Genomic DNA, 16,946 nt, shown 5'->3' on the forward strand with positions numbered 1-16,946 from the left:
TTAAATTCTGAAATGAAGTAGTGCATATACTGAAGATGGTGAGTTCTACATCTGTCTCTCAAACTCCCTGTAGTCACAGATCACTCTGCCCTTTTGTAGCTAAGCTAAAAAGCAGACAAGCAGCAAGGGGATGTAGACTCCTCTACTTAAGAAGGCCACATCCAAAGCTGGCCTTACACATTAGATAGAAGTTGGTTGATGGTTGAACAGCAGTTGAGCAAACAATCACCTGGTTAACGTTCATTTCACAGACACGACCATACATGTTTTAGTCCATATTGGCCATTACAGTTGTATAAAACTGCCCATATGTGTTCAATGAAATCGAGCAATGGGCAAAAGATCTTTCTGGGAATCTTCTTTAAAAGACAGCTCTTTTGTTCATGAATGATATGTTTATGAGCGAAAGGTCTTTCATCTGATTATTGGACAAAAATATTAAACGTGGCTGATTTCTTTTCAGATGATGATGTTCTCTCATCGGTTGGCTAAAATGATCATTCATTGTTCAAGGGAATCTGTCACCAGTTTTATGGTGTCCTAACCAGGGGCGTTGCTAGGGTCTCAAAAGATCCGTGACCCAAGCCCCAATGAATATGGCCCAGTTCTCTAGGTCGTCCCCCCTCCCCCCACACACCGCATTTTGCTGTACTTGCTATACAGCAGCACATACCTCTCAAATCCAGGGCCTCCAGGTGACATCTCCTTCAATGTAGATCTTCTCTGTCATCTTCTCCATTCGGTCTGTACAACTCCTCTCAGCCACCTCGTCTCTGCAGAGTGTGACACACAGACATCTTAGATTCCTCACATTTCTATCATCATCCCCCAACCTGGAGTCCCAACAGTGTTATCCTGCTGCTCGTTGTGCCCCCCAATACCCCCAGATACTATCCTGAAGAAAAATTAGTGCCTCCATAGTAATACTGCCCCCTACAGTGCCCCAACTGTGATAATGCTGCCCAAGAGTGCCCCCATTAGTAGAAGAGCCCTCCAGTATTAATACCCTCACAGAGCCCCCAGTACAAATAAGGCCCCCTATTGTTCCCCCAGTGGTAATAAAGCTCTCTACAGACCCCTCAGTAGTAATAAGGCCCCCCATAGTACTCTTAGTAGAAATAAGGCAGATCTATAAGTCCCTCCTATAGAGCCCTCAGTAGTAATAACGCCTATAATGTCCCCTGGATTTGCAGTGCCCCCTGTTGTTATATTCCCGCCTCCACCATGCAATCCCATGTAAATAACATCACACCATCTCTCCTGCCCCCTCCAAAATACAGTCCTATGTAAATAACATCACTCCCCTCCCTTCACCCCCTCCAACATACAGTCCCATGTAAATAACACTATTTCCCTCCCTCCGCCATACAGTCCCATGTAAATAACATCACACCATTTCTCCAGCCCCCGCCAATATACAGTTCCATGTAAATAACATCCCTCTCTATCTACAGCCTCCTCCAAAATACAGTCCCATGTAAATAATATCACCTCCTCCCCAGCCGCCTTCAACATACAGTCCCAAGTAAATAATATCACCCCCTCCCCAGACGCCTCCAACATGCATTCCCATGTAAACATCACCCCCTCAACATTCAGTCCAATGTAAATAACATCATTCCCCCCCCCCACCAGCCACCTTCAACATACAGTCCCACGTTAATAACATCGCCCCCTGAACATTCAGTATCATGTAAATAACATCACTCCCTCCCTCAGACCCCTGTAACATTCAGTCCCATGTAAATAACATCACTCCCACAGTCGCCATCAACATACAGTCCCATGGTAAATAACATCACTGCCTCACCCAGCCCCCTCCGACATACAGTCCCATGTAAATAACATCACTCCCTCCCACAGCCACCTCCAACATACAGTCCATGTAAATAATATCCCCCTGCCCCAGCCCCCTCCAACATAGTCCCATGTAAATAACATAATCCCCTACCACAGCCGCCTTCAACATACAGTCCCATGTAAATAACATCACTCCCTCCTACAGCCACTATCAACATACAGTCCCATGTAAATAACATGACCCCAGCCACCTCCAACACACAGTTCCATGTAAATAACATCCCTCCCTTCAGCCCTAACATACAGTCCCAGTAAAATAACTACAACTCCCAGCATTGCTCTGCCTTCAATTTCCTCTCCTGATGTAGCAGACATCACCTCAGCTTCTTCCCCTCTTCACTGCCGCCCTCTCCTGCACTGGTCACACGATGGTGACATCATCGCAGGTCCTTCTCCGCCACTGACTGTTTTACTGGTCACATGACCAGTGATGTCACCACAGGTCCTTCAGCTCTTCCACCGTCCTGTGGATGGCAATACAGTTGTATCTAGCAGGCAGGCAGGACATTCGGTGCCTGGGACAAAACATCAGTGGCCCAGGCCCTGAATGTTTTAACCTAGCAACGCCCCTGGTCCTAACCAAGGGCAAAATAAAGTGACAGATACCCTTAGCAAAATGCTGGGTCAATTTCTTTGACCCAGCCATTTTGCTAAAATCTTGTATTGAATAGCTCCAGTGCATAATTGTATGCTGAATATTCATGAGCTCCTGTCTCTCCTGCCCACCTGCTGTTCATTTAGCTGGATAAAAACTGTCAATCAGAGGCAGGCGGGTGGGAAGAGCTGTGATCTCATGAATATCAGGACTCATTGGCATGTGCTGGAGCGGTTAGAAGCTAGCAGCAGAAAACTGCTGACAGATTCCCTTTAAATTTCAACATAAATTTTGGTTGAAATTGTCAATTAGACTGTGTATGTCCCGCTTCTCTAGTCATACTTGAAGTCAAGGTGGCAGCGGCCTCCTTGCTTCAAGTCAAGATAACCACGCCCCTTCGCTGTGACGAACAGCCGGCAGTTTGGCTGGTTTTGCCGAACTCTCTACATAAGCGCTGTCAGTCACAGCGAAGGGGGCGTGGTTTTCTTGACTTGAAGCAAGGAGGCCGCTGCCCCCTTTACTTCAAACATGACTAGAGAAGCGCGCCTAGTAAGGGATAAAAGAACGTTTTCTGAGCTTTAGCCGCATCGGCCTTAAGGAAGAAAATTATCGCCGGAAACACACTGCTGGCTACTGTCAGGTACTGCTGGCGACTTGCGATGGTTTTTGGAGGTGACAGGTTCCCTTTAAAAGGATTGTCCAGTGTAGAAAAAAAAAATCATTTTTTATACCCTATTAGTAAACTGTAAGTTATTGGGGCGAGGGTCCGTTGTTGGGGTTCCCTGTTTTGGTGCAGCAGGAATTGCATAGTACCGTGTTAGCCAGAAAAAAACGATGTGATGCTGAATACTTTAAGTCTTTCATTTGTTATCTTGCCTGACAGAGAATAGGCACAATGTTTAGAGGATATTACAAAATGATATGTACATGGGAAGATGAGATGTCCACTTATAACAAAACCACTGTTCATTGATCTGTCGTATCTTAATTATGTATTTCCCCATGCCTTGTAACATCCTCTAAATTTTGCTCTTGTTGTCTCAGTCTTACCGCAGATTTCAGTTGAGCAAGGGTACACTTCATGATTAGTGTAATATCAAAAAAATATCAAAAAAATCTTCTAACAAGTAGCAATCATCCAAATCAGACAACCGTTTTAAAGGCCCCTGTATATATTAGCATATTCTCAGTCGAACCTGCCAGGGATAGCAGGATCGCCCAACATGCTAATGTACAAGGGGAGCTCCTAACTGTCCCACCAAATGATGCCAGGGGAGAGAGAAAGATTGGGTGCAGAAATATTCCGTTTTATTCTCCCTGGAGATAAGCTGCCATTAGAGGTGTCTAGCAGCAGCTTTCTTCTCTGTCTCCACTGACAAAACATATACACTCAGTTGAGCTGAGATAGCGGTTTGGCCGACAGCTATGGAATGTGTATGGCCAACCCTGTCACCTGGATTTTGTGTATAGAGCTGAGGACATGGGTTGCTAGATGGCCGCTAGCACATCCGCAATACCCAGTCCCCATAGCTCTGTGTGCTTTTATTGTGTAAAAAAAACGATTTTATAGATATGCAAATTAACCTTAGATGAGTCCAGTCTCCTCCATGCTTGAAAGATGAGCCCAGCCACGCCCACTGTAAAGGAGCCCAAACTCCTTTACAGTGGGCGTGGCTGGGCTCATCTTTCAAGCATGGAGGAGACTGGACTCATCTAAGGTTAATTTGCATATCTATAAAATCGGTTTTTTTACACAATAAAAGCACACAGAGTGCTTTCCTCCTTGCTCCCCGACGTCACAAAGCTAGAGTGTCATAATCTCACGATGCGCGAGCTAGCGCATGCGCAGTGTCGACATAGTGTTCCTTCCCTGTGCAGGCATCAGCTTCAGGGAACGAACGGCGCACGTGCTAGCTCACGCATCGCGAAATTACGGCTCTCTAGATTTGTGACATCTGGGAGCAAGGAGGAGATTCGGAGTATGCGGGGCGGTCCTGGGCTCCTTCACAGTGGGCGTGGCTGGGCTCCGGAAACGTCAGTAGCCTCATTTACATATATATAAAATCGTTTTTTGGACACAATAAAAGCACACAGAGAGCTATGGGGAATGGATATTGCGATCTGGCAGCCCATGTCCTTAGCTCTATACACAAAATCCAGGTGACAGGTTCCCTTTAAGTCATGTATGGCTTTAAAATGTTTCTTTGCTCTTGCAAGGCAGGGCTTTGTGGTAAAACATAGCACTATCTGTATTTGTATGCTATTTTCTCTTCAGCAGGCATGTAGGTGCCTGTTGTAGTTGTATTTGAATATTTCCAAAAAGCATTACTGTTATTATCACTAGATCTGAGAGGTGACTATGGATAGTACTGCACTTTTGTGTGACCAAAGTTCTTTTCTCCACAGGACATCAAGGGGCACAACTGGGCTGAGGAAGAATCTGATGGGGAAAATGAATGTGGGGAGTTCCTCTACGGAGTTCAGGTAACCGACCAAGCATCACAGTCTGTACACAGATAAAGAAAATGGTGTTTATATAGTTTGAGCAGTAAGATTAGTGTTATTGAAGAGGGCGCATCACCACAAAATGCAATGTAATCTGCAGGCAGCATGTTATAGAGCAGAATGAGCTGAGCAGATTGATATATAGTTTTATAGGAAAAGATTCAGTAAAACTTGTAATTTATATCTCTCCTTTTTCTGAACCACCCAACCACATGATGTACAGCTATCTCTGTATACGTACTTACACCAAGAATGCTATCAATTACTGATAAAACCTCCCCCATGTAGAGCTATCAGTGACTCGCTGCTATCCCTGTATACACACTTACACAGAAAATGCTATCAATCACTGATAACAACTCCCCTGTGTACAGCTATCAGTGGCTTACAGCTATCTCTGTATACATACTTACACATAGAATGCTATCTGTGATGGATACCACACCTCGTTCCCGCTTGACGTCACCTACGTCGAGCTCACGAGGCGCGGCATGGTCCCTGGTTACCAAGGCATGACGTTACGCCCTCCAGAGGAGCAGGTAAGGTCAGCTTAGTACAGTTTACACAGACACCTCCTGTCCATGCGGGCACAGAGAAGCAACAAGCTGAGAGAGCCTTTTCACTGCCGCCGTGAAACAGCGCCTTCTCAGCCCGGGTAATCTGCCACCAGCTTCTCGTTTGAGATAAGCCCGGTCCGCTAACGGGATTATATAGGGTGAGAAACCAACCCGCAGTAGCTTATAACTAGGCCGAAACACGGACGTGAGGATTCGTGATCGAGATACAAGACAGCACAAGATAAAATTATATATTTAATTGCCTTAAGGGCACACTAAATGACACAATATACACAGGGTATATATACAGCGGTCTGAGGTTACAGATACAGGTGATATAGGTACAACAGGGTTAAGCAAAGCAAAAGTCAGTTACCGGGTAGATGAAAGTTCTTTGGGGTTATGATGGTGGAATAGTCCTTGGCTGCAGTCACGTGGGGGTGGTGATGTCAGCGGTTTCCAGGTCACTCCAAACACATTTGCACGATGTGACCCGCTTTCAGAAAAAGACCCGCCCGCTCACTGGCACAAGCCTTTTAACCTGTAGCCGGTCCTATTCCTCCGGGCCTTTGGGAGGGGTCCACCCTCCTCTCTGCTGGGCTGGCAGCAACTGACCCACAAAACCCTTTAGGGTTTATAGCTCCAGGCCAGCAGGTCACAGGAAGATGGTCCTGGGACCAACGGATCCGCCTAGGTTCCGGCTACAAGTAGAGTCCAAACATGGTACCGTTATTTGGTTTCTGTGGGGAGATATGTACACTCACCTAAAGAATTATTAGGAACACCTGTTCTATTTCTCATTAATGCAATTATCTAGTCAACCAATCACATGGTTGCTTCAATGCATTTAGGGGTGTGGTCCTGGTCAAGACAATCTCCTGAACTCCAAACTGAATGTCAGAATGGGAAAGAAAAGTGATTTAAGCAATTTTGAGCGTGGCATGGTTGTTGGTGCCAGACGGGCCGGTCTGAGTATTTCACAATCTGCTCAGTTACTGGGATTTTCATGCACAACCATTTCTAGGGTTTACAAAGAATGGTGTGAAAAGGAAAAAACATCCAGTATGCGGCAGTCCTGTGGGCAAAAATGCCTTGTGGATGCTAGAGGTCAGAGGAGAATGGGCCGACTGATTCAAGCTGATAGAAGAGCAACGTTGACTGAAATAACCACTCGTTACAACCCAGGTATGCAGCAAAGCATTTGTGAAGCCACAACACGCACAACCTTGAGGCGGATGGGCTACAACAGCAGAAGACCCCACCAGGTACCACTCATCTCCACTACAAATAGGAAAAAGAGGCTACAATTTGCACAAGCTCACCAAAATTGGACTGTTGAAGACTGGAAAAATGTTGCCTGGTCTGATGAGTCTCGATTTCTGTTGAGACATTCAAATGGTAGAGTCCGAATTTGGCGTAAACAGAATGAGAACATGTATCCATCCTCTGATGGCTACTTCCAGCAGGATAATGCACCATGTCACAAAGCTCGAATCATTTCAAATTGGTTTCTTGAACATGACAATGAGTTCACTGTACTAAAATGGCCCCCACAGTCACCAGATCTCAACCCAATAGAGCATCTTTGGGATGTGGTGGAACGGGAGCTTCGTGCCCTGGATGTGCATCCCTCAAATCTCCATCAACTGCAAGATGCTATCCTATCAATATGGGCCAACATTTCTAAAGAATGCTATCAGCACCTTGTTGAATCAATGCCACGTAGAATTAAGGCAGTTCTAAAGGCAAAAGGGGGTCCAACACCGTATTAGTATGATGTTCCTAATAATTCTTTAGGTGAGTGTATATCTCCCTTCCCTGGCATCCTAGCATCAAGCCAGGACCATGTGGATGTTTGGCTTTGCCCCAAGATCACAAAAAGATAACCGAATTATGCCTGGGATGGACGATTCATAATTCCTTATGAAATGTCGATGCCAACATGTCTGTGGGAAAGTGATAGATCTCATCCAGGGCTGAGACCTCCTGCTGGGCGTTTTCCTGCTACATCTTCCTGGTGCCTGTCAGCTGGAAGAGGTGTGACTTTATCCACCTGGGGCCACCTTGAAGCCTGGACCCCTGGGGGGTTTCTCCCTTGCCATATGACAGCAGATTGCTGGGGGTGAAAACATATTTTGCATGTACATTGACTGTGTAAATGCAAAACGTGAATCAAATGAAAATCAGGGCTGCCACCCAACACCTCACCCATGTACAGTTATCAGTGACTGACACCTCTTTCTGTATATAAACTTACACAGAGAATGCAATCAATCACTGATAACACCTCCCCAATGTACAACTATCATTGTCTAACAGCTATCTCTGTATACACACTTACACAGAGAATGCTATTAATCACTGATAACACCTCCCCCATGTACAGCTATCAGTGACTGACAGCTATCTCTATATACACACTTATACACAGATAATGCTATCAGTCACTGATAATACCTCCCTATGTACAGCTATCAGTGACTGACATCTATAGCTGTATACACACTTACACCAAGAATACTATCAATTACTGATAACACCTTCCCTGTGTACAGTTCGACCGATGTGATAAATCAAGGTCTGTGATTCTCAATGAAAATGTATAGAGAAATGGCCAGCTTACGATGATGTAGCATTCATGTTGCACAGCACGGATGTCTGTACGCTTGACGTGAAAAATTTGCAAAGGAAACAGGAAGTGTACAGCGTGCATAAAAGTCTGCCTTTATTAAATCATGGTTAAAACATTCTCCTGAGATGAACGCAGCATCACACCAACATGTTTCCACCAACATGGTCTTACTTATGGCTCATGTTGGCCTCATGCTGCGTTCATCTTAGGAGAATATTTTAACCATGATTTCATAAAGAGAGACTGTTATGCACACTGGATACTTCCTTTCTACAATATTTCTCAGTCTCTATGTCAGTTTTAACTGCTACTACTAGAATTGTTACCTAGCTTTATCAGAAGGGTCTAAACACACTCTTGTTTTTACAAGTTCATACAGGATGACATTCATATGAGAACAGTTATCTCGCCCAGACTGAATTATTCTTCAACTTTATTTCTGTACGGAGAGGGTGATATGCTGCGTGTGTCTCAGCCAAGCATGCATGTGTTGTGAATAGTATAGGGAAGAAAGCTGCAGCGGCGTGCCCAACCCTTCTCTCCCCTGACATCTGCCATAGGGGAGAGTAGTGAGGTCCCCATACACATTAGATGGTATTCCAATCCAGCCAAAATTATACATCTGATGTATATGGCCAGTTTAAGTTTTCATCCATATCACTGATAATGGCAGGTTTGGTCGATATTTATCTAATAAGTGTAGCCAGCTTTATAAAGGTGAATTAAGATCCCTAAAGGCTCCATTGACTCGAAAGGGCACAATATATTTCTAATAGAGAATGGCAAAGCTGTGAAAATGTTTCGTTACAATTGCAGAATAATGTGATGAGATTGGTCATTTTTATACTAGCTATCCTGTTAAACAATTGAACATAATGCATATTCTTTGCGTGCAACAGTTGGGGAGCTTTGGTACAGATCACAGCCCAAGATCTTCAATATAAGGCCTCTTGCACACGACCATATGGCTTTTTCAGTATTATGCGGTCCGCAAAAAACGTATATCCGCAAAAAATACGACAGTTGCAGAGAGAGCAGAGCCTCTAGGAGTAACATCAACTTCCCCATTGCTCCTAGAGGACCATTTGTATATATTCAAACTTCATTTTTCTCAGCAATTTGGTCCCATGTGAACATGGGACCAACACAGATGTCTTCAGCTGCCAAGTGCACATGCAGCAGGTCAGCCAGTGTCATAGGTACAAATCTGCTGACAGATGCTTTTTAATGTTCACTGAGAATTGGTGGCAGAAGAGGGTACCCAGAGAGAGATGTGGTTCGACTTCAGTTATTCATTTTTTTACCCCCTCTTACCTATTTTCTTAATCCCCATTTCCTCACATATTTCCTTTGTGTGGGACGTGTACCCTTGTTTGCTATATATCAGTTCTCATTAGTGTCCTGATCTAAGTACTGGCTTCATTTGTAACAATCTTACTAAAGGTTTATGTCCATTAATAGGACACTATAATCAGTCTTTCTCGCCCATATTCCTTGGGGGACACAGGAAACCATGGGTATAGCTCTGCTCCCTAGGAGGCGTGACACTAAGTGAAAGTTGTAAGCCCCTCCTCCATCAGCTATACCCTTCAGCCTGGAGAAGAGACTGCCAGTTTTTGCTTAGTGTCCAAGGAGGCAAGACACCCCCTGCTTATGCAGGGTTGTTTTCCTATGATTTTTTTTATTTTTGCGTTATTTGTTGTTTTTAATTCGATTTTTTTCTACCTACAGGGACAACAGAGGCGCATTAGACCCCTCTGTTTCTCCCGGGGTTGAGTTGCGCCAGTGCCGGTAATTCCGCACTGCCGCCTCCCCCACAGAAGACAAGGTGGACCAGGGCAGCCTCGCTCCCCTGCGTCCCGCCAGCTCAGGGTCGCCCGCATGCCAAGTCCCTCCCCCGGCTTCCTGCCACTGCGGTGCCAGGAGCTGAAGGGGCGACCCCCGCTGGATGGACTGAGGGCGAAGACAGCGTATGGTGAGAGTGGCTGCTCCAGCCTCCCCTTCCTCCCTCCCACCGCTGCTACATCCCCCATGGCCGCTGCTACATCCCCCATGGCCACTGCTACATGGCCACTGCTACATCGCCCGCCCCCCCCCCCACCCCCCCCACCCCCCCCCCCGCCCCCCCCACCCCCCCCGCCCCCCCGGGCATATCGGGACCGTTACCGGGCAGGGGAGTTTATCTGGGCAAGTCCTTGGCAGGGACGCTGCCTTCAGGGGACGGCTGCAGGCAAGCAAGCCGTCTGCCACATCCAGGCGCGGCGGGGGCCGCTTACTTGGCGTGAACGGCGCCATTTCATCTTGGCCGGCACTTCACCACCTTGGGGGTTTAAATCATTTTGCCGCGCGCGCGCGGCTCTGCTTCTTCTTCAGCGCGGCAGAGGGGGGGCGGAGCTTCCTACATGCGCTCCGCTACTTCCGGTTTCATTTTCACTTCTCAGTGCTGCGTGGAATCCTCTCTGCCGTGCGATCCTGAAGCCATTCATCTCCGTGCTGCTGCCTCTCCTCCACAGCCTCCTCAGTCTGTTCCCCTTACCGCTGCCGCTTGCATCATCCGGGTCTGGTAGGACTGTTAATCCCCTCCGTGCCATCACTTTAGTGCAACATCTTTTTTCCACCATGTCAGACCCTTCTGCAGCCGCCAAGCCTTGGTACCATGCCTGTACTGCTTGTAGGGAACCCTTTCCCCGGGGGCAGTCTGATCCGCACTGTACTGCATGCCGAGCTCCACCGCAGCCTCAGTCGCCCGCTGTGTCGCTCCCTGCTTCCTCTGACCCGCCTGACTGGGCTAGATCCCTGTCCCAGGCCGTGGAAAGCCTCACTCATGTCGTGGGCCGCCTAATAGACAGGCCACCTACCCCGCAGGATGCCTCTCTGACTGTCGCGCCCTCCGGGTCCACTGCTTCTGCCGCTGCAGCGGGTTCACTCTCTCTTAGTGACCCCTCCCGAGCTAGGCACTCTCAGAAGCGTATTAGAGTAGAGCGAGCCTCCTCCTCTGAGGCCTCACTCTCCCCGCCACGCGTGCGCACCCAGACGGGCCTCTCCTCTCCAAAGGATTCGCTCTCTGAAGGTGAATTGGCGGTTTCAGATTTGGAAATGGACTCGGCCCTGCCGTCCAAGCTAGCCTCAGCGATGGGTCAACTCATCTCTGATATTCGTGACACCTTTAAGGTGCAGGATGACCCCCCTAGCTCTGACGCAGCTAGCGTCTCCTTTATCAGACCCAGACAGGCCTCAAAAGTCTTTCCAATCCACTCTGATTTCTCCTCTGTGGTGTCTAAGGCTTGGGCTCGCCCGGACGCCCGTTTTGTCAACCCCAAGAAGCTGGACATTTGCTATCCTTTTCCAGCCGATGTCGTGGCCACATGGTCTTCCCCACCCAAGGTGGACCCCCCTGTGGCCAGACTGTAAAAGAACACGGCCATCCCTGTTCCCGACGGGTCCTCTCTTCAGTCAGCGGAGGACCGTCGCATGGAGACCCTTTCCAAGGGCATTTTTGCTGCCTCCGGTTCTGCTCTCAGACCGGTTTTTGCCTCTGCTTGGGCAGGGAAAGCAATCTCTGCTTGGGGTGCGCAGCTGGAACAGGAGTTGGACTCGGACGTCCCCATCCAGGACCTACGTTCCTTGGCCCAGCTTATTATTCGGGCCGGGAATTTTGTTTGTGAGGCCTCCCTTGATGCGGGAGCCCTTATTGCACGCTCCTCCGCCCTGGCAGTTTCCGTCAGGAGGGAGCTCTGGCTGAAGGTTTGGAAAGCGGACGCTGCCTCCAAACGTTCCTTGGCGGGGCTACCGTTTGCGGGTTCCCGCCTTTTCGGGGTCCGCCTAGACGAACTTATTTCGGAGGCCACGGGTGGTAAAAGCACCCATCTTCCTCAACCCCAAGCCAGGGGCGCCCCCCGCGGACGCCCTGGTGCGTCTCGTTTTCGGTCCTCCCGCAGGGCCTCTGGGGCTCCCACCACAGCTGCCGCTTCGGCTCCTCCCCAGGATAAGCGTAGGAAGCCGTTTTTTCGGGCCCAGCCCTCCTGGCGCAAGCCGCAGGCTGCCCGCACACCCGCAGCAAAGCAGTCCTCTGCCTGAAGGCGCGCCCCCACCCACCCGGGTGGGGGGCCGGCTCCTCCTTTTCAGGGACGTCTGGATGGCTCACGTCTCCGACGCCTGGGCCCTCGAAATTGTGTCCTCCGGATACAAAATCGAATTTGCATCCTTCCCTCCAGATCGGTTCTTTCGCTCCCGCCCGCCGCGGGACCCGAAAAGCGCGGCTGCGTTCTCCGCGGCCGTTCAAGCCTTACTGGACAGGGGGGTGATTACCCCCGTTCCTCTAGAGGAAAGGTTCCAAGGGTTCTACTCGAACCTCTTTGTAGTTCCCAAGAAGGGAGGTTCGGTGCGGCCCATTTTGGACCTCAAAAAGCTCAACCGTTTTCTCCTCCTTCGACGGTTTCGGATGGAGTCCCTCCGTTCCGCGGTGGCTTCCCTGGAGCAGGGAGATTTCATGTCTTCCATCGATATACAGGATGCCTACCTCCATGTTCCGGTAGCCCGGTGTCACCATCGCTTCCTCCGATTCGCCGTGGGGGACCTCCACTCCCAATTTGTCGCCCTTCCCTTTGGGCTGGCAACAGCCCCCCGGGTGTTCACCAAGGTCCTGGCCCCGGTTTTGGCCTTACTCCGTTCCAGGGGTGTTTTTCTGCTACCGTACTTGGACGATATCCTCATCAAGGCTCCGTCCCTTTCTCAAGCGGTTGCCAGCGTGGATCTCACTCTAGAGACTCTGGCGAGGTTCGGTTGGGTCATCAACTTCCCCAAGTCCTCCCTTCCCCCCTCCAGACAACTAGTCTTCCTGGGAATGCTTTTAGACACAGGAGCGGCGGAGGTACGTCTTCCCTCGGAAAAACGTCTGATCCTCCGTGGGGCGGTTCGGGGTCTCCTTCTCCACCGTTGACCGTCCTTCCGCTTCTGCATGCGGGTATTGGGGCAGATGGTTGCCTGCTTCGAGGCGATCCCATTTGCGCAGTTTCACTCCCGCCCTCTCCAACGGGCGATCCTCTCCTCCTGGGACAAATCGCCGGAGTCTCTGGATCATCCCTTCCATCTATCGCCTCCGGTGCGGTCATCTCTCCGCTGGTGGTTACAGTCCCCTCTTCTGGGCAGGTCCTTTCTGCCACTCAACTGGTTGGTGGTTACAACCGATGCCAGTCTCTTGGGCTGGGGAGGCGTGTTTCCTCCCCGATCCGTCCAGGGCATTTGGTCTCCATCGGAGTCCAAACTCTCGATCAATGTCCTGGAGCTGAGAGCGGCCCTTCTGTCTCTACGACACAGGACTCATCTGCTGAAGGGTCATCCAGTTCGTGTACAATCGGACAACGCCACGGCTGTGGCGTACATAAACCACCAGGGGGGCACTCGCAGCGCTGCAGCAATGCGGGAGGTCACCAGCATTCTCCGTTGGGCGGAAGCCCACGTCCCGGCCCTATCTGCAATTTTTATTCCAGGGGTGGACAATTGGGCGGCGGACTTCCTCAGTCGCACCACCGTCGACCCCGGCGAGTGGTCTCTTCACCCGGAGGTATTCGAGGCCATTTGCCTTCGTTGGGGCATACCGGACGTGGACCTCATGGCCTCAAAATTCAATCACAAGGTCCCCGCCTATCTGTCCAGGGCCAGGGATCCGGGAGCTTGCGGAGCCGACGCCCTCGTTCTTCCTTGGCGAGGCTTCGCGCGCCCATACATATTCCCTCCCATCCCTCTCCTGCCCAAGGTCCTTCGGAAGATCGCGGCGGAAGGCGTCTCGGTGATTCTGGTCGCTCCGGACTGGCCCCGCCGGTCTTGGTATGCCAACCTCATGCTGCTCCTGGCAGACGCGCCCTGGCCGCTGCCCGCCAGGGAAGATCTTCTCTCTCAGGGACCGATCTTCCACCCGCGTTTAGGGTCCCTACGTTTGACGGCGTGGTTGTTGAGACCACCGTCCTGACACGTAGGGGTTTTTCTGCGGACGTCGTCCGCACCATGATCCGCGCCCGTAAGCCGTCCTCTTCTAGGATCTATTATAGGACCTGGAGGACCTTTTTGGGGTTCTGTGCCGATCTGGGGATTCCTCCGCTCCGCTTTTCTCTCCCCACCGTTTTGTCCTTCCTGCAGAGCGGACTGGCCCAAGGTCTGGGCCTTAGTTCTTTGAAGGGTCAGGTGTCTGCGCTGTCCATTTTGTTTCAGCGCCCACTGGCCCCCCTTGGTCCTGTCAAGACCTTCCTTCAGGGCGTGGCTCACGCGGTTCCCCCGTACCGCCCTCCGGTACCGCCCTGGGACCTGAACCTGGTTCTCTCAGCGCTCCAGGCTTCCCCTTTCGAGCCTCTGCGGACGGTTTCCTTGCGACTTCTGTCCTGCAAGGTTATTTTCCTTGTAGCCGTCACCTCTCTTCGGAGGGTGTCCGAATTGGCTGCACTCTCCTGTCTGGAACCTTTCCTAGTGTTCCACCAGGACAAGGTGGTTCTTCGTCCGGTCCCTTCCTTCCTTCCTAAGGTGGTCTCCGCCTTTCATCTGAACGAGGACATCGTTCTCCCCTCTTTGTGTCCTTCCCCTTCCCACCCGCGGGAGAGGAAGCTTCATCGCCTGGACGTTGTCAGGGCGCTCAAGATTTACCTGGAAGTAACCAGCTCTTTCAGGCATACTGACTCGCTCTTTGTGGTCCCGGAGGGGTCGCGCAGAGGGATGGCGGCATCCAAAGTTGCTATCGCCCGTTTTGTCAAGATGGCTGTTTCTGAGGCTTATCTCGCCAAGGGCAAGGTTCCGCCCCTTGGTGTTACCGCTCACTCCACTAGAGCGGTCGGGGCTTCCTGGGCTCAGAGGAATCGGGCTTCTACGGAGCAGATTTGCAAGGCGGCCACTTGGTCCTCCTTGCACACCTTCACCAAGTTCTACAGGGTGCATACTCATGCGTCGGCTGACGCTGCTTTAGGCCGTCTGGTGTTGCAGGCGGCAGTTGATTGATGCCTCTGGTGTTGGTTGAGTTTGTTCTGGTCCCTCCCTTCTGGGACTGCTCTGGAACGTCCCATGGTTTCCTGTGTCCCCCAAGGAATATGGGCGAGAAAAGGAGACTTTTGTATTACTTACCAGTAAAGTCTCTTTCTCGCTCTTCCTTGGGGGACACAGCACCCACCCTTCATTTGGGTTACAGTTGTGGTTCCGGCTTGGTTGCCCCCGTTGGGGCTCGACAGTTCTTTTTCCGGTTGGTGGTTATCTTTCACTACTTGGACACGCAACTGGCAGTCTCTTCTCCAGGCTGAAGGGTATAGCTGATGGAGGAGGGGCTTACAGCTTTCACTTAGTGTCACGCCTCCTAGGGAGCAGAGCTATACCCATGGTTTCCTGTGTCCCCCAAGGAAGAGCGAGAAAGAGACTTTACTGGTAAGTAATACAAAAGTCTCCTTATTTATATTGTTGTTTATTATGTATACTAGGTCCTGTTTTTGTATTTTGCACTATAAAAATAATAAAAATCAGAACAGAACTGTAAAATGTAAACTGGGCTTTAAATCAGTCAAACACATGGAGATACAGACAGAAGCACTCTCTCCTGACTCAGATCAGAGGTGTGTACATGTTAATTTCATTAGGGAGTGGGGGATCTCTCTTCTGTCTCCCAACAACTGATGTTGGTGGACTGTCAATATTCCCCCATACCCTTAGGCCTCTTGCACACAAGTTTTTTTTTCCGTTTACGTTCTGTTTTTCTGCGTTCCGTATACAGACCCATTAATTTCAATGGATCCGCAAAAAAAATGGAAGGTACTCCGTATGCCTTCCGTTTCCGTATTTCCATTTTTCCATTACGTTCATACCGGACAAGGATAGTACTGTTCTATCAGGGGCCAGCTGTTCCGTTCTGCAAAAAACAGAATGCACACGGACGTCATCCATATTTTTTGAGGATCCGTTTTTTGCGGTCCGCAAAATACTGGAAAAGCCATACGGTCATGTGCAGGAGGCCTTAGTCAGCTGATCCCATCAAAATCTGCAGGACAGCATTTGTCTAGTTTGTATGGCTAGCTTTAGTCCACACTTTCAAACCATTTATGTCTTATCACAGCTACATAAGCCCAGCAGTCCATAGGGACAGACCCCTTTAATTTAGACCATCTAACAGTTCCTATAAGAACCACAAAGTGTAATGAATGCAACTTTAGTATGTAAGGTACCATTGGTGCAGCCAGGCGGCTTCTCTTGGCTAATTCACATACAGGGCAGGCTTTTCAGTGGAACACAACTGGGATGTCAGGAGGGCATGCACATGAGCACCCTTTAGGAAATCTAAGGGACTGAATTTCCCCCTAAAAAAGTAATGATCGTGTTTTTTTATTAATGTACCATAGAACAGTGTGTGCTCCATTGTTCTTACTATTTCAAATTTCTTTCCTTATTGACAGGGCACGTGCTGTGTTGATCTGTACAGACATCCACAGCTTGATGCAGACATAGAGGCTGTTAAAGAAATATATAGTGAAAGTGCTGTATCTGTAAGGTAAGCATATCTTTTCCAATGTGTTCTAGTAGTCAGAGTTTAACACCAAGTAACATTTAATAGAGGAAATACAAACAGACTATTAGGGCTCATTTAGACGACTGTATTTGTGTCCGCATCCATTTTGCAATTTTGTGGAACGTATGTTGAAATTAATGGGACCGCAAAAGATGTGGACAGCACAGCCCTGCAAAAAAGATAGAGCATGTCCTTTTCTTGTCTGCAATTGCGGACAAGAATAGGCATTTCTATCATAAGGCTGGTCGCAAAATGTGGAAAGCACAT

The 16,946-nt window shown here is 49.4% G+C and overlaps 1 protein-coding gene across 3 annotated transcripts in view; it reads left to right on the top strand.

The window, feature by feature from the left end:
* PARP6 (poly(ADP-ribose) polymerase family member 6) overlaps positions 1–16,946 on the top strand; it is a 98,878-nt gene that overhangs the window by 9,642 nt on the left and 72,290 nt on the right. For all 3 annotated transcript variants that reach the window (XM_040415761.1, XM_040415763.1, XM_040415762.1), the window contains 2 exons: positions 4,862–4,939; positions 16,567–16,661. In XM_040415761.1, coding sequence (XP_040271695.1) covers positions 4,862–4,939; positions 16,567–16,661 — 173 coding nt within the window. The remainder of the gene's footprint in view (positions 1–4,861; positions 4,940–16,566; positions 16,662–16,946) is intronic.

This window comes from Bufo bufo, chromosome 1 (genome assembly GCF_905171765.1).
Source record: "Bufo bufo chromosome 1, aBufBuf1.1, whole genome shotgun sequence".
In the NCBI taxonomy this organism is placed as follows: domain Eukaryota; kingdom Metazoa; phylum Chordata; class Amphibia; order Anura; family Bufonidae; genus Bufo; species Bufo bufo.